Source organism: Schistocerca piceifrons, chromosome 1 (genome assembly GCF_021461385.2).
Source record: "Schistocerca piceifrons isolate TAMUIC-IGC-003096 chromosome 1, iqSchPice1.1, whole genome shotgun sequence".
Classification (NCBI taxonomy): Eukaryota; Metazoa; Arthropoda; class Insecta; order Orthoptera; family Acrididae; genus Schistocerca; species Schistocerca piceifrons.
In genome coordinates this window covers 569,893,089-569,915,921 of record NC_060138.1, presented here as the reverse complement: position 1 = coordinate 569,915,921, position 22,833 = coordinate 569,893,089, and the positions used below count along the sequence as shown (strand labels likewise).

Sequence of the window (22,833 nt, the reverse complement as noted above, 5' to 3'; positions counted from 1 at the left end):
CCCTCCCCCTTCTAATATTGAGAGCATAGTGCAATCATGTACACTGAGTGTACAGGTTTGTAGCTTGAGTGTATAGGTTTGTAGCCTATCCCTGGGAACTCGTGTACAAAGAGAGGGGCCAGAAAAATTGGCCAGTGGCGTCCTCCTGTATTGTGACAGTGCACTGTGCCACACCTCGCATTTGATTCATTAGTTTTTGGCCAGAAAAAGGTTACTATCTGTCCACAACTGCCTTACTCATTTTGTGAATCCTGCCTCTTTCCAAAAACTAAAGCACTGCTTAAAGGAAAATAGTTTGACACAATTCCTGACATTGAGAAGGCCATGACAGAGATTCTGAATACCCTTCCAAAAGAAGCCTTCCAGAAATGCTTCGTCATTGATTAAACATTGGGATAAGTACATTGCTAGCCAGTGACAGTACTTTGAAGGAGATTAAATCAAATTCCATGCAAGCTTATTGCTTTGTTTCTAATAAAACTATTCACCATGTTTTTTGATCATGACTCGCATTTTGCATACCAGGAGGAATAGTTTTGTCATGGCTGGCTCCCCCAAGAGTCTCGGTGATTAGAGGGAATGTCATCTACTCTAGGGGCCTTGTTTCCCTCTAAGTCATTCAGAGCTCTGTCAAATTCTTCTTGCAGTATCGTAACCTTCATCTCATCTTTATTTGCATCCTCTTCCCCTTTTACAACATTGTCTTCAAATTCATTGCACTTTTATAGCTTGAGGTTTTTCGCATTGGCTTGGGCTGCATAGTGGTTTGTTATACTTCTTCTCATGCACCAAACAAATAAGTTGCCACCTGAACACACCTTTTATATACATTGAATGTTGCTTACCGAATATCTGGTAGCTGTTAAGTATTATTAATCAGGGTCCAGCTAGTCCATACCCTGAATTCGAATGCCTTCTTTGTCCTTCACTCTACCACATAAATAAGAAGTGAGATTCAGTTCACCTTCCTATATTGTCTTCAAAATTACAACTCAATACATGATAAATGAGGACAGCTACCAACTCAAATACTGCCTGTCTCTACTATGCACATAACAGATCTGATATTCAAATTGATAATTAAGTCACAATACATTTATTGTCTTTGACATTTTGCATTCTTAAATTTCCTGGAGCTCTTTCTTCCACTCCAACTGCTCCATAGAACTCCTATCTCCACCTCAGCGGGTTGGGTTGTCTGAGTGCTACCCAGTTCCATAAAGTCATTGGATCTTCAGCTCTGGTATCAGTACCTATGATTTAAAACACCTCCCAACAGTGGGGTGCTCACCACTTACCAACTACTCTCTGTGACGAACATCTTTTCTCTGACATATGTATCTAAGGATGTGATATCTCTCTGTCAAGGAATGGGATGTATCACTACAAGCTTTCCTTCCATGTTTCAACTCTTGCTTTGTTTGTTAGTATTGGCTTTTCATTTGAATCTTGACATTCATGCAGCTGCTTCACTTTTCTCCTAAGACCTCTCTAATTTTTCTATAGGCAGTATTTATCTTTGCCCTAGCCATGCATGTTTCTACAGCGTGCATTATTCCTGTAGCCATTCCGTCTTAACCATTTTGCATTTTCTGTCAGTCTCATTTTTTAAACACCTGTTTTTCTTTTGACCAGTTCATTTGCAGTGTTTTATATTTTATCCTTTCATAAATTAAATTCCCATGTATCTTCCAGTGATTTCTGCTGAGCCTTATCTTTTTGTTATTTGATTCTCTGCTACCTTCACTATTTCATCTCTCAAAGATATCCATTCATCTTATGTAGTGCTTCTTACTACTTTTTCTGTCAATTGTTTACTAATGCTCACAATGGAAGTATTTGATTATTTCAATTTACCACCTACTGTGAAGTGGCTAACAGCAGAAGGTAAACCATTTCCACCTATATAAGTGTGATAGGATGTTCAGTAATGCTAAGTGTCTCATTTCAGCCCAGGAGTACCATGAACATACAAAATGCCAATCAGTATCAGAATTTAAAAATACAATTGTAACATGTCTTCCATCAACAGGTTGCTTACTCATTTATAAGTCCAGACTCTTCCAGAATTCATATTTGTACCTTCTCGCATTCTCAGAAGCCAAGATTTGTTAACTATCAAGGGAATTTAATTTGTCATTATATTCATTAAACTATGTGCTATACAACAAGCTTCATTTGTATGTTTACAAAAAATGACATTTTGCAAGACTTTTTCTTTCATTATTGTACCTTTTGAAAGTTTTCATATGATTTATGTTGCTTTATGATGCTAGATAATGCTATCTCTAGCAGTTATTTACTCACCAAGAGGACACTGGCAATTTCTCTTTGTTGGAAATGTGTAAGGTCCTAAAACATGGTAAACTAACCCAGTAACACAATGATCAATAATATACTAGTAGTTCAGAACATTGCCAAAGAGTATAGTGTCAGGAAAAACTAAAAGATGTAGTGCCTTACAGGTGTTTGAGAAAAGAAGCTCCAGAAATGAAACATATGTAACACAATGTTCACATTACTTTATCAAAATCTCATGAAAATTGGAAATACAAAATAATGAACTTGCATTGGAAGAAATTGTATTAAAATCATTGTCCATCTATCCAAGGCTGTATGTGATTTCACTACTAATCTGTGATGATTCCTTAGCAAACTACTGAGCCAGTCTTTCTCCATTCTTGCCCAGTCTGAGCTGGAGCTCCATTTCTGATTATCTTCTTGTTGATTGTTTGTTATCATTCTTTCCAAAGCTTGAAAGTAAGATGTAAGAGTATTGCGTCTTTCTGATGCAATTCTTGTAACAAGCAAAAGCAAATCGGTACATTTGTTCTAGGGGTAAATGTTACTGAAAACTGAGAAAATTGGGGAAATACCATGTGAAGATAAGGAGAGCAATGTGAGTCATTCAGTGAGCCCAAAAGTAAAATTTTCTTCCATACTGATGAAAAATCTTATGATATTTACTTCTTTTGTAAAGTGAATAATTGGATTAATATTAACTATACAGTTTCTTAGTGATCATATTAATACCAAAATAGAGGATGACAGAGAGAAGGCCAAAATAATGAATTCAGTCTTCTGAAATTGCTTCACTGATAAAAAAAAATCCTTCTGTTCTTCCTTTCAATCATTGCTGAAATGACAGATATTGAGATACTCGATCACAGAATAGAAAGCCAATGAAAATAGCTCTACAGAAGAGTGGCTGTTTGTCCTGATGGGATACCTATATTGTTAATTGTAGATTATGCGGAACAACTACACTCCTGGAAATGGAAAAAAGAACACATTGACACCGGTGTGTCAGACCCACCATACTTGCTCCGGACACTGCGAGAGGGCTGTACAAGCAATAATCACACGCACAGCACAGCGGACACACCAGGAACCGCGGTGTTGGCCGTCGAATGGCGCTAGCTGCGCAGCATTTGTGCACCGCCGCCGTCAGTGTCAGCCAGTTTGCCGTGGCATACGGAGCTCCATCGCAGTCTTTAACACTGGTAGCATGCCGCGACAGCGTGGACGTGAACCGTATGTGCAGTTGACGGACTTTGAGCGAGGGCGTATAGTGGCCATGCGGGAGGCCGGGTGGACGTACTGCCGAATTGCTCAACACGTGGGGCGTGAGGTCTCCACAGTACATCGATGTTGTCGCCAGTGGTCGGCGGAAGGTGCACGTGCCCGTCGACCTGGGACCGGACCGCAGCGACGCACGGATGCACGCCAAGACCGTAGGATCCTATGCAGTGCCGTAGGGGACTGCACCGCCACTTCCCAGAAAATTAGGGACACTGTTGCTCCTGGGGTATCGGCGAGGACCATTCGCAACCGTCTCCATGAAGCTGGGCTACGGTCCCGCACACCGTTAGGCCGTCTTCCGCTTACGCCCCAACATCGTGCGGCCTGCCTCCAGTGGTGTCGCGACAGGCGTGAATGGAGGGACGAATGGAGACGTGTCGTCTTCAGCGATGAGAGTCGCTTCTGCCTTGGTGCCAATGATGGTCGTATGCGTGTTTGGCGCCGTGCAGGTGAGCGCCACAATCAGGACTGCATACGACCGAGGCACACAGGGCCAACACCCGGCATCATTGTGTGGGAAGCGATCTCCTACACTGGCCGTACACCACTGGTGATCGTCGAGGGGACACTGAACAGTGCACGGTACATCCAAACCGTCATCGAACCCATCGTTCTACCATTCCTAGACCGGCAAGGGAACTTGCTGTTCCAACAGGACAATGCACGTCCGCATGTATCCCGTGCCACCCAACGTGCTCTAGAAGGTGTAAGTCAACTACCCTGGCCAGCAAGATCTCCGGATCTGTCCCCCATTGAGCATGTTTGGGACTGGATGAAGCGTCGTCTCACGTGGTCTGCACGTCCAGCACGAACGCTGGTCCAACTGAGGTGCCAGGTGGAAATGGCATGGCAAGCCGTTCCACAGGACTACATCCAGCATCTCTACGATCGTCTCCATGGGAGAATAGCAGCGTGCATTACTGCAAAAGGTGGATATACACTGTACTAGTGCCGACATTGTGCATGCTCTGTTGCCTGTGTCTATGTGCCTGTGGTTCTGTCAGTGTGATCATGTGATGTATCTGACCCCAGGAATGTGTCAATAAAGTTTCCCCTTCCTGGGACAATGAATTCACGGTGTTCTTATTTCAATTTCCAGGAGTGTAGTTCTCCTCTTAGCAGCATTTTACTGTAGGTCATTGGAGCAACAAAGTATTTGAAGCAATTGCAAAAGGGCGCAGATCACTCCCATTTCAAAGAAACATTGGTGGACAGATATCTATAGGCCACTATCACTGATGTCAATCAATTGTAGAACATGTGTAATGTGTTTGTGTAAGGTGTTTTATGCATGTGTTTATGAATCTTTTTGGAAAACACTTGTCCATGTGGGATGCAGAAGCATGACAGAGATGTGCACATTAATTCTTCCCACATTCATTGCAAAATTATCATGATGGGGAAACTAGATAAATTCTAACACATATCAAGGCTTAGCAAGAGTTGTTTCTCCTGTGCAGTGTTCAAAAATGGTGCAGTGAATGGTGGGAAACAATAGTGCTACCTGAAGTAACGTAGGCCACAAACCATAAGGTAGCTTGCAGGCTGCAGATCACAGAATAGAAAGCCACCAAAAATAGCTTAACAGAAGAATGCTATAGGTCCTAATTGAATATCTGTATGGTTATTTGTAGCCAATGCGAAACAGCTAGCCTCTTAGCAGCACTTTACAATAGGTCACTGAAGCAACAAATTACTTGAATTAAGTGCAAAAAGGCACAGATCATTCCCATTTTTAAGAAGGGATTTGCATTACTAAACTTTTTGAGTGACACTTGTAATTTCTAAAATATCTTGTTTCCTTCAAGCTTTCCATCTCATATAAAGATAGACAAATTTCTAGAATGTGCCTCTTTTGTTCCTGACTACACTGCTCTTAATTGATAAGTTATTTTGTTTTATTATAGTTTCATTTGGTAGAGCCAGTATTTTACAAGTAATATTTACACACATTTTTCTTGAATTCACTGTTTCTGCCAGGGAACTTTCAAGGCAACTTGAAACTTTATACAATTTAGGATCATGAATATTCCTTTCTTAGTATGTAGCTACTATATTGAGGCTGAAACTGTTGTGTTTGGAAAGTAGTTTCTAAATGGAGCAGCAAGAGGCTAGTGGAATGTGGGACGGGGGGATGGCTGGAAAAAGAATGTGCTTTTTTTCCCTGCCAGTTGATTGTGTTAATCACAGTATTCAAAAAATTGCATTGTTTTGTTTCAGAACTTCACAAGATTCCCAGTGATGCTCACAGTTTCTTCAGTAAACCACAATTACCACCTCTTCCAATAAAATATGAGATATTCAGTACATCTGACACTGTGCAGACATACAACTTCTCTGAAAACATCAGTGAGAGACCTTTCTGCTCAGAGAGAATGGCTACTAGAAGTGTCATAAAATCAGAGGAAAACTGTGTGAAAGATATGGTATGATCATCTGTACATTTACATTCCATAACAGCAGAAATAAGAATCTGCAATTTGATTGTTTCTTGCTTTTGGTAAATTCTATATCCTGTTTCAGATACGACCAAAGAGGACACGTTACAAGGCCATAGTTATGCTGACATTTTCACTAGATGGATTCAGTTGCGCAAAGAGCATAGCATCGGCATTGAGAAAAAAGCGTATAGGAGTTTTGATACTAGACGAACACCGTAATCGTCTAGTTTCAAATCCTGAATTGTTTATAACAGAATTCTTTCCACAGGTATACAATTTTTATACATGAAGAATAACAATACAGTAATTTAGAAAGGTCCTTTATTCCTGCAGTGTGGTGTAGCTACCTGTATTTGTTCATAACAACTGTCTTCAAACAACTAAGATGTTCTTCTGTTGTTTCTAATTGGAGTTTCATGAGTAATTTTTGTGGAAATTCTCTACTACTTAACAACGACCATGGAAGAAAAGTATAAATTGTACAGCAGTAATTAATTTAGTCACAGTTCCAGATGTAATATGGTTTTGTTGTAACAAAAACTTTCAAACAGCTGGCATAACAGAATTAACTTATGTTTATTATTTGAGAAGACAATGAACAACAAATAAGTTATTCTGCATTCCCTTTGTGTCTATAGGCTAACCCAGAATTAAAGTGCTCATTGTGTGTATATATCAAAATAAATGGAAAAAGAGCTGAAGCTCAAAAGATAGTGATGTGTAGGCCTGCCTACCTCTCTCTCTCTCTCTCTCTCTCTCTCTCTCTCTCTCTCTGTGTGTGTGTGTGTGTGTGTGTGTGTGTGTGTGTGTGTGTGTGTGTGTGTGTGTGTTTTACGTATCAACCAACTGGATATGAGTGGTTGCCTGTACTAATTTTTGTTTGTTGTTTATATCCTGGTATTTTCATCATTGTAATATTATCCATGAGCTAAGGTAATAAAAATTTAATGATCAGAGTTTACATACAGTGTATTCAAAATTAGCAAAGTTGTTTCTTCAATGAATTGTGCATAACAGCTTGTTAACCAATACAGTATGTCGTATTTATTTACAACTTTGTACCACTTTTGGTCTCACTCTGAAATCTCTGCGCTTTTACTACAAGCATTACATTGTGCATGTGAATGGCATAAATAAAAGTCCATTGCTGTATTTATCTCAAATTTTCCTATTACTGTGATGAAAATGTAGTTACCTGTGGATGTACCTACACATGCCACGGTAGTAGAAGTTTGTCTACTTGCTGAGCAGATGATGAAAAAATTGAAGAAATATGTGACACGATAAAATAAATTATTCACATCATTAAGGGAGACAAAAATTTAATAATTATGGGGACTGGAATTCAATAGTGTGAAAATGAATTGTAGGAGCATATGAGCTGGGGGAGAGGAATGAAGGGGAAAACTACCAGCTCGAATTTTAAACAGAGCACATGGTTTAAGAGCCATATAGGATGGTTGCATACATGGGAGAGACCTGGAGACAGTAGAAAGTTTCAGATAGTTTGTATAATGGTGAGACAGAGATTTTGAAACCAGATTTTTAAACTGCAGAAAATTTCTGTGGCAGATGTAGACATTGGCTGTAAGGTGTGGTGAAAAACTTTAGATTAAAATTTAAAAAATTGTGGAATGGTATGAAATTAAGGAGATGGGACGTGGATAAATTGGAAGAACCAGAGGTTGTTTAGAGTTTCAAAGGGGGGCACTAGCCAACACTTGACTGAAACAGGGGGAAAGGAATTCAATGGAAGATGAATGGCTACCTTTAGTAGACAGTTTATTGAAGGCAGCGGAGGAACAATTAGAAAAAGAGACAAGGCTCATTCACACAGGATATGGCACAGAGGATATTGAATGTAACTGATGAAGGGAGAAGTAAAGATAGTAAAAGGGAATACATATGTCTTAAAAACTGGTATTGACAGGAAGTGCAAAACAGCAAACCATGAATGGCTAGAGGAAAAATAGAAAGTTATAAACATACAAGACCATGGAGCAGGTAGATGCCACTTACTGTAAAATAAACAAAAGAAAAAAGGAATATTGGAGAAGAGAGAAGCAGATGTATGATTATCAAGTGCTTAGACAGCAAGTCAGTTCAAACGAAGAAGAGACGGTTGAAAGATGGAAGGAATATATAGAAGTACTGTACAAATGGAATTGGCTGGAAGATCATATTATGGAAAGGGAAGATAATTTAAATGAATGTGGAATGGGAGATATGAAATTGCAAGAAGAATTTGATAGAGCATTGAAAGACATAAGTCAAAAAAGTCATATGGAGTAGACACCATTTCCCAAGAGTTATATAGAACCTTGGGAGAAAAATCATGATATAACCATTCAACCTAGTATACAAGACTTGTGAGACAGATGAAATATGCTCTGATTTAAAGGATAATGTAAAGACAGCTGGTGTTGAGAAGGGTGAATATTAGCAAACTAAGAGTTTAAAAATCATATTTGTAAAATACTGAGATGAGATGAATCTTTTACAAAAAGAATGGAAAGATTGGTAGAAGCCAATCTTGGGGAGATCAGTTTGGGATCTGGAGTAGTGTAGGAACATACTAGTCAATATTGATCCAGCAACTAATCTTAGAAGACAGACTGAGAAAAGGCAAGATCCAGAGAAAGCTTTTGAAAGTGTTGATTCGAATGGACTATCTGACATTCGGTAGATGGCAGGCATAAAATACAATGACCAAAAGGTTATCTGTAACTTTTATGGAAAAAAGTCTGTAGTTATAAGAATTGAAGAACATGAAATGAAAGTAGTAGTTGAAAAAGTTTAGACAAGGTTCTATATTAGTCCTCACGTTATTCGGTCTGTATATTGAGCAAGCTTGTGAAGGAACAAAGGTAAAATTTGGAAAGGAAATTAAAGTACAGGGTGAAGAAATAAAAAATTGATGGTAAAGGACTTGCAAGAGCAGTTAAATGGAATGGATAGGATTTCGAAAAGAAGTTAAAAGACAAATGTCAACATCAGTAGAACAAGTGTAGTGGAATGTAGCTGAAGTAAATCAGGTGGTAGTGAGAGAATAAGATTAGGAAATGAGACAATATAAATAGATGAGTTTTGCTATTTCGTCTGCAAACTAACTGACAGTGTTTGAAGCAGAGAAAGAAAGAGGGTATAAAATGCAGACTGTCAGTAGCAAGAAAATTTTCCTGAAATGTTGAACATAAAGTATTAGGAACTCTTTTCTGAAAGCATTTGTCTGTAGTGTAGCCTCATATGGAAGTGAAACATACATAAGCAGTTAAGACAAGAAGACAATAGAATCTTTTCATATATGGTGCTCCTGAAGAATGCTGAAGATTAGATGGCTAGATCAACAAACTAGGTAAGAGCAACTTAATTGAAAATTTTGAGATTTTTATTTAAAAAAAGTCTTGACTGGATAACATTTTTATGGACAATGTTTCAAAAAATATTAACTTTATTGAATTGCCAAGAAAATAAATTCATGGATCAGTTGAGTAAGAGAAGGGGTGGGTTAAAGGGATTGATTATGAAGAATCAAAGAATTGTCTCTTTAGTAGTGGCGGGAAATCAAGGCTTGACTACAGCAAGCAAGTTCAAATGCATGTCAGGTTGCAGTAATTATACAGAGATGAGTCTTGAACAGGGTCTTCTAGCATGGAGAACTGCATCAAACCAGTCTTCGGGGCAGAGACCTCAATGCATGGATTACTTTGCTGTCTGCTGATGTTGTGTCACAGTGTCAGGAAGTTGTGCAATATACTGTCTTAGGTGATCTGCACGTTGTAAATACCACAAGGATAGAGCTTTTCTTCTCACTTGTCTTTTTACTGGTAAATATTTTTTCTAGTGAAAGTATGTTTTCACATGTAATTTTTTTTCCAGGTAAACTATGTAATCCCAATAGTGACTAAAGGTTACTTGGATGCGTTGACTGCTGAGTCATTGACTGAAGGTCCATTAACTTCTTGTATAGATGCCCGTTATGTGAAATTAATATACACATTGATGGTTAATCAGTATATAAAGAGTGGTTGCATTAATCTGAAAGTACGGTGCATCATCCCAGATGGCTGTGAGTGGCTTATGCAGGAGCATCCAGTTGTATGTAACCGCCCTGTGCTGCAGGCATGGCTGCCCGAAGATGAGATAGAAGTTCTAGCAGACTCAATCCTTTCTACTTCAAGACCTCATTCTGAGGAGTGAAACATACTGCATAAAGAACAATATAATTATGAAGATATATTTACTGCAAAAATTGCAATTGTAGGCACAAGTGTTTATAAGAGTATTTCTTCTGTAAAGGTTTATCAGTAAATAAAGCACAATTTCTTAAAAAATGCATTTTAAGCTGGCATTTTACTCAATAAAATGCTGTCCCGACAGTTTTGAAGGATCAGAAAAAGCCTGGTGACTACGAACAAGCATTCAATTGAAAATCAATTATCTGAGTGAAGCTCTGTTGCTATGCAGCATGTGCTTTTTTTTTTGTAATAAAACATAACTGTAAAATACTTTGCTTTTACTGACTGAATCAATACTACTACTACTACTACTACTACTGACATCTCTGCCCAAACTCTTTGTCTTTAAATATGTCTGCTTGTGTCTGTATATGTGTGGATGGACATGTGTGTGTGTGCGAGTGTATACCCGTCCTTTTTTCCCCCTAAGGTAAGTCTTTCCGCTCCCGGGATTGGAATGACTCCTTATCCTCTCCCTTAAAACCCACATCCTTTCGTCTTTCCCTCTCCTTCCCTCTTTCCTGATGAAGCAACAGTTTGTTGCGAAAGCTTGAATTTTGTGTGTATGTTTGTGTGTCTGTCGACCTGCCAGCACTTTCATTTGGTAAGTCACATCATCCAATGCACATGTGGACACTATAATGCGGCATGTTAAAGAGACAACTTACATACTTTACAAATGAAATTTAAAAACTAAATGTAAAGGGGAGATGGATATGCCACTTTATTAACCATGACCTTAGAAATTATTATTGTTTTTGTTGTAGTTATCATTATTGTAGAATTGTGTGGTATAAAATTAAAATGTGACAAACTTTTTCTCCATTACTTACTTCCAGGACAAGAAATTTGTAGTATTACCTATAAAAACAACTTACAGTAGATAATACTAATCTTGGATTTCTGAACTTTAACTCACATGCTATGTGAATTGGTGTGAGGACAAGGGGACACGAAGATGAGTGAAATGTCAGAGAGGGTAGGACGTCAAATATAGCATATAGATAAGCTATAGGGCAGCTTCAGTTCAGAGATGATTGGGAGGACAGAGCAAGAAGTAAAGAGGAAGAGAGATGAAAAGTGTAGCAAATAATGTAAATAAAGAAAGCTGAGAGTAGACAGAGGGAGGTGACCATTAAGAAAAGAGAGGAAGGGAAAATGTGACACTTTTTTTCCAGTAACCCCCTTCCCAAGCACCCTCACACCCCTCCTTCCCACTCTCTCATGAGTTTAATTTTTGCAAAGGTGAAAATAATTAAACTTCCCTGTATCACTAGTCTTCTCACCTTGTCTTACTTATAACCTTATGGCTGTTACAAATTTGGATAACATTGCACTCAGAGATAGGTTCTTCACCCTCTTCACATATCCACAGCAGAATTGCCAGTGTCTGAGTTATAACCAGGTCTGGGAGGATATATGAGAGGCTTGAACAGTGCCAGATGTTGAGTGATCATTGAAGGACACAAAGATGCTGTATACTCATGTGAGACAATGTTATTAGAACCTGACAAAAGTTTGCAAGAGCCCTCATTATGGGTCTCCATTTGGCCAACTGGTTGAATTGCACAATATCCATATTTGTGGGGCATTTGGCTCTGAGAGTGGCCTGATTTTGGAGAGCTTGGGAATGTGAGGGCAGGCATAATAGCCATCAAGTTTCTGATTGACCACACGTGATTACCAGAAAAGGAAGATCGCCATATTGTGCACCAAGCATATTTTAACCCCTTCATATCTGCACCTACCATAGGAAAACAAAGAAAGGATTCCTTGCGATGTTTGTGTCATTCCACACCATTGTTCATAGACTAGTAGCAGCCGGACTAAGGAATTAATATCCCATGCATAAACTGTCGTTTACATGTGTTACTTCTCATGTGACAGGGTTGGGTGTCCAGTCTCCAACGGGACAGTGCTCATCCACAAATGGCATATGTATCTATCAATAGTCTGCATGATATTGAGGTGCTCATGTGGTCAGCAAGATCCCCAGATCTGTCCATGATAGAATGTATGGAGCCACCTCGGACATCACCTCGATCCCAGTGCCAGTATCCAGAATATCGAGGACCAGTCGCAGCAATTGGGGGCCAGTTTTAAAACATCCTTTCCAACATAATCAGGGCATGCATCCATCAGGGTGTATACGACCCAGGAGATCCAGGAAAAACCCAGGAATTTTTTCATCTGGGAGAAAACCTGGGAATGTTTTTAGAATTCTGGGAATTTTTCATTGTTTTGGTTTTCAGTTAAATTTTTGCAATTTTGACTGGTACGAACCAATACCCTAACAAAGGATATTACTGTATCCCTATGCTGCAGAATAATACTGCAGCAATAAAACATGAACGAGAGAAAAAATAAAATAAAATAAAACGTAAGTTGCAAAGGAAATGCACCATATACAGCAAAACATAGTGCTCATATAAGAGTCTGCTAACAGAAAAACTGCGTCAAAGGCTTTAGGAAGACTATGCAGTGCTTCATAACAAAAAAATTGCCTCTGATGAGCCTGACATCACAACTGTTTGCATTATATTTGTTTGAGCACTTGCGAGTGGGCTCATGTGCATGCGCAGTTGAGTCGCGTATGAGTAGTACCTTCTCCTGCTTCTGGCTACAGAAGTGTGGCTGTTAACTGTATAAGCAGTAGCAGCAAGCAGCCAGATGCTATTCAGAAAAAGTTTACTGGCTCTCCCTGACAGATTCACACATGTGTAACAGGCCCAGGTCGGGGGGGGGGGGGGGGGGGGGGGCAGCAAAATGGGGTATCTGTGCCCTGGGCTGCGGTTCGGGGGGGGGGGGGGGGTGTGTTGAGGACACCAAATTCATATTTTTGAGGGAAAAAACCTTGTTTCACAAAGTGCCAGCATCCAGCACACTTTGCTCTATTAATTATTCATACGAGTTTGAAATGTATCCCTGCTGGTTTTTGAACACATCCTAAGTTTATTTCTGAATGAATCATAAGTTGATTTTTGAATGCGTGTGTGGTATATATGATGTCTCTGCCAGGGGAATCCCCATCCCATCTAGAAGTAAACTTTCTTGCAGACAAAAGGGGACAGGCCTATACGAGCTGAGCGGAATAAAGCTGAACGGGTGAATGCCAATTGCTGTTTGTTTATGTGGTTGACTGGGTTTGTGAATGATCATTGTTTTTATAATTACTAACGATATCCATAGTCAGACTACCAGAGTGGAAATAAATGACTAACAGGAACGACAGGTAAGAAAGATTACAAGTAATCTTCTCGGTGTATCCAAGAAAATGAAATTTTGGCTGAAAATTTTTGACCAGGCCGCTACACTAGTAAGGGCTAGTTGTACAGTCCCTGACTAGCACCCACTTAAGTTCTAGTCTGCGTGTAGGGAAAATGTGTTGTACAAACACACAATAATGCAACTACGTAGTATAGCCCCAGTTCAGAAATCCTGTAGATGGAGGGGGCTGATGTACAGAGCAGTCTGAATTGTAGTGGGGAGGTGGGTAGTCTCAGCGTGACCATGTTTATTTTTAGTGATTTTACTGGTTTCTCTTCATTTATTGCTCTCACACCAAATGAAAACAAAATGGCATTTCTGTGGCCGGGAGCTATCAATTGAATTAAAATACATTCATACTTTAAGCCGAATTATGCATTTTTAGTGTAGTTCACGGAATTCCAATGCTCTTAGAATATCCTCTGATGATTTGTTTCTTTTATGACATAATGTAAGATCTTTTAACGTTTTAGATGTATGGACATGCAGGCTTCCTGCGTTATCATAGCTGCACTAGAGCGGTGATGCCTATTTCTGACAGGTCACGGGAAAATACTGCGAATGGCGGGTTGAAAAGCGTTACTTCCAAAGTAAATTTCCTTTTATGCAAGATGAATGATGTGCAAGATGAATGATGTGCAAGAATATATGATAAATTTCTTAAGCCACAGAGCATTTGACTCTCATTTAAAAATCAACTCTTTGAGGATGACCATTTAGAGGAATTTCGAGCCCAGAAGTTTAGACATTTATGTCGTTATTTAAAATTTTACTCGCACATTTGTATGAGGTATCTTAAAGTGTAACACAAGTAGAAAAGATCAACATTATATGTGAGAGCGTAGCTTCTCTTGCAGCTTATTAATCTTAGAGGCCAGTAGTATATGTGAAATCTTTGCTTTTCTTGTACCAACACTATGTATATTGATTTAAAACATTAACTTTTCCTATTGTGTGTTCACCTACTTAACAGTGATGCTATTGGATGACTATATGATGTTTCCTATGCTCTTGAATATCCACTGTCATCGGCTGATGAGATCACGTTACTTGAGCTATGACTGGGTTACAAAAGCACATTGCAATCTCGATTTCAATGCTTCAGAAAGTAACATGTGGTGTTTGGTGGAATTTGAATGTATGCTTTTGTAATACGAAAATATGCAGCGTACATATTGCTGCATGTCAGAGATATTTCCAGAACATGTTTTTCCCCCTGAGTTTAGTTTTCTAAAGTGCTGGGAAATTCTATGACGGTGTATAAAACCATAACCATTCAAAGGACTGATAAGTTTTACAGTTCCGAGGAAAAGTGCACTGTCACTTAACATGGAAAAGTGTATCTTCACATGGGATAAAGTTTATTTTTAACTGGGAAATCCAGGAATTTTTTCCCTTGTCCGCGTATACACCCTGATGCGTGCTAGACAGGGTGCAACATAATATGCATAAGGGGATATGTACTGCAACTTCATTATTAATTTGACTTGGATTTGTAATCACTGTAATAGCATCACATATCCTCACAATCTGTGAAGTTTCATTACATTGTGTTTCTACTAATTACAGTAATTGTAGGCTATGCCCTAAGCTATATACTATTTATTGTGTGTACAAGCCGAAATATACTTCACAGACATTTAATTGAAACCACCTGAACAGCATTACCAGCCATTACTCTAATTTTTATTGCACTACCCTCATTATGCTTACTATATTTACTTGATGATTCAGTAGATGCAATGATAACAATTGGACAACAATGATACTGAAGATGTGAATACTCAGACTTTATAGACATAGAATTTGACACCTACATAACCCCAGAAGAAGATCTAGAAAATGACTGATTTTGACCACTAGATGTAGATAATTGAACAATTTTACCTATAAGTACAGAAGTATGAGTATTAAAAAGAGCTTCAGATTTTCTATACTCATAAGCAGTACCTGCTCTAGGAGTTAAAATTGATGGCACACCTGGACGATTAAACCAAGGAACATTCACAATAAACTGAACTGGACTACTCTTCAGTCAGTGCTCAGAAGGTTGTGGAGCAAATTACTGATTTACACTAATTGTAATCTAAAGAACTTCATTAAATTTATTCATAAAGTGATTATCTAAGATAATTTAAGGAGTTAGTTAAAAATATAACATTAGAGTGTCAATCTAACATGACTAAATAATTAGTATGCCTTGGAACATTAAAGGACTGAAAGTAAGTAATGGTCTCTTAAACTAATTAATAGTAAATTAAGGCCTACTTGTGATGAGGAATTATTAATCCAAATCCCTCAAATATCACTGCTCATATGATTCTCTCTATTCATTATATTTTCAGCTACTCGAGGTTTATTTAATCAAATAAACTTTTTCTGTTTTAAACTAAAACTCATTAAAAGAGCAGAAAAAAGAACAGGTGAAACAAAGAATCAAACCTGAAAATGATAGTAAATTTATTCTCAACATTTGATCCATCTACTAACAGCTTTAATGTATCATTAAACTGAACTATAATATTTTTAGGACATTTTAATCCCATCACTATTTTGGCTTACACCATCATGGATCAATATTATTTGAAATAAATTAAATCTAACCCTACCCAATGAATTTAAAACATTATTAGGACCAAAATCCTTCAATGGAAGAACATTAATCTTTGTCAATTTTCATTATCATATTACTTAAGAATTTCATAGGATTATTCACATACATCTTTACTAGAACAAGACATCTAGCATTAACATTTGCAGTTGTTTTTCCTATATGATTAAGATTTATATTATTTGGATGAATCAATCATACTAACCACATATTTACACACCTTGTACCTCATGGTACACTGCCTGAACTAATATCATTTATAGTATTAACTGAAACAATTAGAAATGTTATTCAATCAGGTACATTAGCAGGATGACTAGCAGCAAACATGATTGCTGGACATTTATTGTTAACTTGATTAGGAAACACAGGACCATTTGTTGCAATAAATTTAATCTCATTGCTAATTATTTGGTCAAATACTTCTTTTAATTCTAGGATCAGCAGAGCTATATCCAAGCTTATATTTTCTCTGTCTTATCAAGAGCTTTATATTCTAGGGAAGTATACTGAATTCATGTTAACAACTCACTCCAGTTTAGACCTTGACCACTAACAGGAGCAATTGCAGCCATAGTACTAGTACCAGAATTATCAAAATGATTCCACCTATTTAACATCAATCTATTTATTACTGGATTTGGAATTACTTTACTAACAGTAATCTGATGATGGCGAGACATAGTTTTTGAAGGAACTTACCAACGATTACCCACCGGATTTGTATCTACTGGGTTACAATGAGGAAAAATTTTATTCATCGTATCAGAATTATTATTTTTAGTATCATTCTTGAGAGGTTTTTTTAGTAGAAGACTAGCTCCAAGGATTGAGTTAGGAATACTGTGACCACTAACAAGAATTCAACCTTTTAATCCCATACAAATTCCATTACTTAATACAGCAATTCTTCTTGCTTCAGCGGTAACTGTAACATGAGCACACCGCAGACTTATAGAATCTAACGATACATAAGCATTACAAGGACTAATCTTTACAGTCCTATTAGGACTATACTTCATGATGCTCCAAGCATTTGAATACTGAGAATGAGCTTTCACTATTTCTGACATGGTCTGTGGATCAACATTCTTTGTTGCAACAGTATTCCATGGACTTCCTGTAATTATTGGAACAATTTTCGAAACAACATGTTTCCTTTGACATCAATAAATCAGTTCTCACCAAGACATCACTTTGGTTTGAAGCAGCAGCGTGATATTGACACTTCGTAGATGTAGTATGATTACTCCTGTACATTTCAATGTATTGATGAGGTAGATAATTGGTGTCTAGTATAAATAGTACATTTGACTTCTAGTCAGAAAGATCAATATAAATCAAGAAAAACATTCCTAGTTTTAATTAGATTCATTATCCCAATAATTGTCATAATACAAGCAACAACTCTGTCAAAGAAATTAATTAATGACCAGGAAAAAAAATCACTATTTGAATGTGGATTTGATCCAAAAAGATTAGCACAGATACCCTTTTCTCTTTGATTTTTCCTAACTGCTGTAATTTTTCTAATCTTACACGTGAAAATCGCACTAATTCTAGCAATTGTAATTATTCTAAAAACACCTGATATTATAATCTTAACAGTATCAAAAATATTCTTTGTCCCAGTACTTTAGGAGGATTATACCATGAATGAAATCAAGGAGCTCTGCAATGACTAGAATAAAGTATAACATTTGGGTTGCATTAAAAAAGTATTGATATAATGAGTCAACCTGAAATAGAATAAGAAGCAAAACATTGCAGTCAGTTTCGACCTGCATGGTTGGTAAATAATTACCCTTATTCTATATTAACTGAAGTCAAAAGAGGTGTATTACTGTTACTAGTACAATTGAACTATTAAGTTCCAATTAAGGAAATGTAAAGCCAATATGAAAGCTGCTATCATTTTATATTAATGGTTAAATTCCATTAACATTTCTAAAATTTATATTGTTTAAATAAAACATTACATTTTCACTGTAAAAATAATATCTATATTTATAAATACCCAAAAATAAAAATATCTACTTAACATCTTCAGTGTCACACTCTATAATTGTAAGCTATTTAGTATAAGAAAAAATAATACTACTAAAATAAATATTCAAAAAATAAAAGATAAAGCCGGCCGGGGTGGCTGAGCGGTTCTAGGCGCTACAGGGTTCGAATCCTGCCTCGGGCATGGATGTGGGTGATGTCCTTAGGTAAAAATCATATAGCCAGCAAATCTAACAAGAGACAATATACGTAAAGAACAATCAAATTTAGAAATAAGATAACCCAAATAAGCACCTAAAACAACAACAGTAATAGTTAAAAATTTCAAATAATAAGGTAAAACAGTTGCATGAGGAGCAGAGAAAATTAATCAAGATAAGACTACCACCAAAAAACAGTAACAAATAATGAATCAATTACACCAAAGGAGTCATAATAATCCCTATCATCAAGAGAGTCTGCCCCCAGTAGCTGAGTGGTCAGCGTGACAGAATGTCAATCCTAAGGGCCCAGGTTCGATTCCTGGCTGTGCCGGAGATTTTCACTGCTCAGGGGACTGGGCGCTGTGTTATCCTAATCATCATCATTTCATCTCTATTGACGCGCGAGTCTCTGAAGTGGTGTCAAATCGAAAGACTTGCACCCGGAAAATGGTCTACCCGTCGGGAGGCCCTAGTCACATGACATTTACATTTATCAAAAGAGAACCTTGAATAAAAATTATCATCACCCTACATTGAACAATAAAATAAACAAAAAGAATAAGACGCAGTTAAACCTGTAGAAAAAAAAGTAAAAATCATCAATCAATCAATTCATTTTAAACAAGCCATATCAAAAATTAAATCCTTTGAATAAAATCCAGCTAAAAAAGATATGCTATTCAAAGACAAACTAGAAACATTAAAACAAACAAAAGTTAAAGGTATAAAATTCACAATAGAACCAATAAGACAGATATACTGAGAATTCTTTAAATTATGAATTATTGAACCTGCACTCATGAATAACAATGCCTTAAATAAAGGATGAGCTAATAAATGGAAAAGGCAAGTTTTTGATAACCATTCGCCAAAATTCATATTATTAAACCAAGTTGCCTTAAAAGTAGAAACAGCAATAAACATAGTTATACAACCAATCAATAATAAAACCAACCACAATTATAAGTTTCTAACATTGGACTAAATCGAATTAATAAATAAACCCCAGCAATAACAAAAGTAGAAGAATGAATCAAAGCAGAGGAGTTCCTTTGTGGCAACTGCTTCACAACAGATGGCAAGGTGAAAGAAGCAGTTAAAGACTGATTACCCTCACAGGCAACAGATATCTATGAGCTAGGGAGACAAAAGTGTGTACAAAATTATAACAAATATTTTAGGGGAGTACCGTATGAATGGCCTATACCTATAATGTTAAATTTGCTAATTTCATGACCCATTTTCTCAAGAGCTATGTCATATAACGTAATGAAACTTTTGCAAATTACTTACACATGCTTCGTGTACTTACTCTTCTAGTTTGGTTGAAGCATATATTTCAGGAGTTGTGGCCTCTACCATTCTAGAGGTGTAGAATCGCAAGGATATTATAAATTAACTGTATATAAACCAAGAGTCAGTCTTCTATAGTTCCTGAGAAAATTTTGCTTTTCAGAAATTACAACTGCAAATTAATTTAAATTAAAACTCCCATTTTAATAGAAATAACAGTTAAAATGTGGCAGCACTGTATTCTTCATCATCTACTGCATTGTCTGAATGCATCTTCTTCCTCCTCTTCAAAGATCTTGCCTCATTGGACACTTTTTGGACTTGTAGCTCACCTTTCTCGACTCACTCTTCATCCAGTTCCTCTAGTATGGTTTGCATATTCCAAACAGTCTTCATTCCCAGATCCTCAAAGACTTTTAGTCTACCAGTATTAGCATCATTAAATGTGATCACAGCAATGGTACCCTTTTCCAAACTACATCGTTAAATGATTCATTCACATTTTATATTTTTCCTGTCATCCATTTCTTCAATAGATCTGGATATGCTGAATCTCTATAAACTCTTAACAGACTGATGTAAAGAGCTTTTGCAGGGAAGCAGGATGGAAACTATGTAGAAAATTAGAGAAATGTGAGGAATTAAATAAAAACAGTTTTTTGAAAAATGTCTATGATGGTTTATGCTTTACATGAAGTTGAACCTTGCTTTCCAGCTAACCCCTATACACTGAAAATGGGATTCTCATTTAGTTATCAGTGTTTGTTAATTGAGCTAATCCCACTGAAATTCTAATCAATGGCAAAAAATATTTGAATCATGTTGGGTATCTTCCTATTCCAAAGTAACATTCGTGAAGTATTGTAAGAGAACATTTCTGTTTATGAAATTTACCAGCACCATGTCAAGCCCTGACAGACCTTTCAATGCCAATCAGCTGCTGTATCATTCTTTGCCAATGGAATCGTTCGAAATTGGTATTTGGGGGGGGGGGAGAATCGGCAGAATGCTCTTCTATCCCTCATCAGCTTTCCACTATTTATCACTCAAGTAACTCCTCAACCATCATCATCTCATTTCGGTTCTCCCACCAAGGAAAAAATCCCTGACAGCACTGTTAACTGAACCCAGGTCTTCCACTAGGCACGCAGGTTGGTATATACAACTGTAGTATTATTGTTAAGTGTATTGCTATGAATGTTGCTGTATTTATCAATTATTAATTTTTATTTGAAGTTCTCATATTTTTCTTGTGGTGGCATTTAAAACATTGCACATTTGAAGATTGTGAAGAGAGTTGTTTAAGTGGTAGAAAATTGTGCGCCAAATGGAAGAAGTCTTAACATTTGTGACATTTTGTTCACTTTGGATGATTATGGAGGAGGTAGGTGAAGGATGCAGCTACTAACATTTGTGTAATTTCAAGAAGAATCATTTTGGCATGAATTATTTGTCATACTATTCAATGGGCAAGGTTCAAAAGTCAAGGAGAAATGGAAAGTGTGAAGATTAGGGTTTAACATCCCATTGATAAAGAGGTCATTGGAAATGGGGCAAGACGGATCGCATAGTAAACTAGATCTGTCCTTTCATAGGAACAATTTAGAGAAATCATGGTAAATCTAAATCAGAATGACCAAATAGTGATTTGGACTACTGAAGCTCATGTAAAAGGCTGTTGGGGTACAGTGTGGTCTCATTCAAATCAATGGGTGGCGGTATAACAATTTTTACTTGAATTTTTTCAGCTGTGTCATTGAGCACATGTGTCGAACATCTTTACTGGTGAGAAGACATTGTGCCTTTATGTTAACTGTGTTAAGAGAAACTATTGGTTGAGTCCTAACAAAAATATCTTAAAAGCCTACACGAGACCACAACGATAATGCAACGCATCTTGTGGCACAAGGAAGGTATTGTATACTACAAAGTGCTTCCTCATGTATATCCATTGCAAATGGCATTTGTTTCAACAGCTGAGATACCTTGTCATCACAATATATGAAAAATGATCAAGAAGACTGATTTAAGTGCTGCTACTGCATGGTTTCACCCAGCAGCATTCTGCTAGTCTTCTGATGTTGCACACTCAAGTGTTTACCTATTATGAACTCTTCAACTCCAAATTAATAGGTTTCTATAGGTGTGAAGTCAAAAAGCTATTCGAGCATTGCCAAACTGATATAGGTAATGTGGGAGACTAATTGTTGATGATTAATTTATCTCTTATGTTTATCTGTTACGTTAAAAAAATTATGAAGTATGCCCTTTCCTACACATGAATTACAATTTGTCATGAATACCCTACGACAAATTAATGAGTGTGTGCCTAACAAGTGTGGTGTAATATGTTGATTCTTAGGAATAACATGTTCCATCTCTAACCACTTAGGTCAATGAAAGATGTTTGTGGAAACTGGTAATTATGTTTATGAAGTTGTTAAGTGCAGAACATCCCACTGTGTGTGCTCTAGTTTGGCACAAGTGCAGATTTGGTGTAAAAGGCTTCACCTCAGAACATCAACAAGGCACGATGGCATGTGTCTTCACCAGCTGTAAAGGCCTACTTATGCTTTGACATTGCAGCTTGGTGGTGCCTTGGAAGCCACAGAGCAGAGGTCATGGGTGGCAATCTCAATGCCAGAACAACTGAAGGTGATTGATGGGAACCGTCGATCTGTAGTGTAACATCAGTACAGTAATACATGTTATGATCTATTTGTGAGCTACAAGCTGTGTGTGATCTGTCTCACCTGCAATTGTAACTGAAATTGTGTAGAGGAAATATTGTGAACATAATCAAGAAGAGTTATTGCAAACCTGGGTGCATCATTTTAGTAGCTTGAATGGACTGGAGCTGTCTTTCAGGATCAGCCCACTGAAAAAGTGAAGAAGTCTTATGTCAGAGTAGGGGCATTGCATAGCAGCCCCATTACAGTGAATAACTTCAATAATGGTGACCACTAGATACTTGTAAGGTAAAAGTTGGCATCCACATCAGCAAGATGGCAGATTGTCTATCAAGTTGAACAGACCAAAAACTAACTGTACATAACACTTCAATTGGCAGCCTAGTGCAAAGTGCAAATTAGAGATGCTAAAGGAAGAGAGGTTTAACTGTAATAACAAAAATTATTGAGAATTTTCACGAAAATTATGGAAGAAGGTAGGACATTGCCCAGAGCAACCCA

The 22,833-nt window shown here is 37.4% G+C and overlaps 1 protein-coding gene across 1 annotated transcript in view; it reads left to right on the top strand.

Moving 5' to 3' along the window:
* The window catches only part of LOC124803481, a 95,171-nt gene extending 84,810 nt beyond the window's left edge, over window positions 1-10,361 (top strand). The window contains exons 6-8 of the mRNA XM_047264676.1: window positions 5,803-6,008; window positions 6,106-6,291; window positions 9,903-10,361. Of these exons, the coding sequence (XP_047120632.1) occupies window positions 5,803-6,008; window positions 6,106-6,291; window positions 9,903-10,223 (713 nt within the window). The 3' untranslated portion in view covers window positions 10,224-10,361. The remainder of the gene's footprint in view (window positions 1-5,802; window positions 6,009-6,105; window positions 6,292-9,902) is intronic.
* Window positions 10,362-22,833: the final 12,472 nt, after the last annotated feature.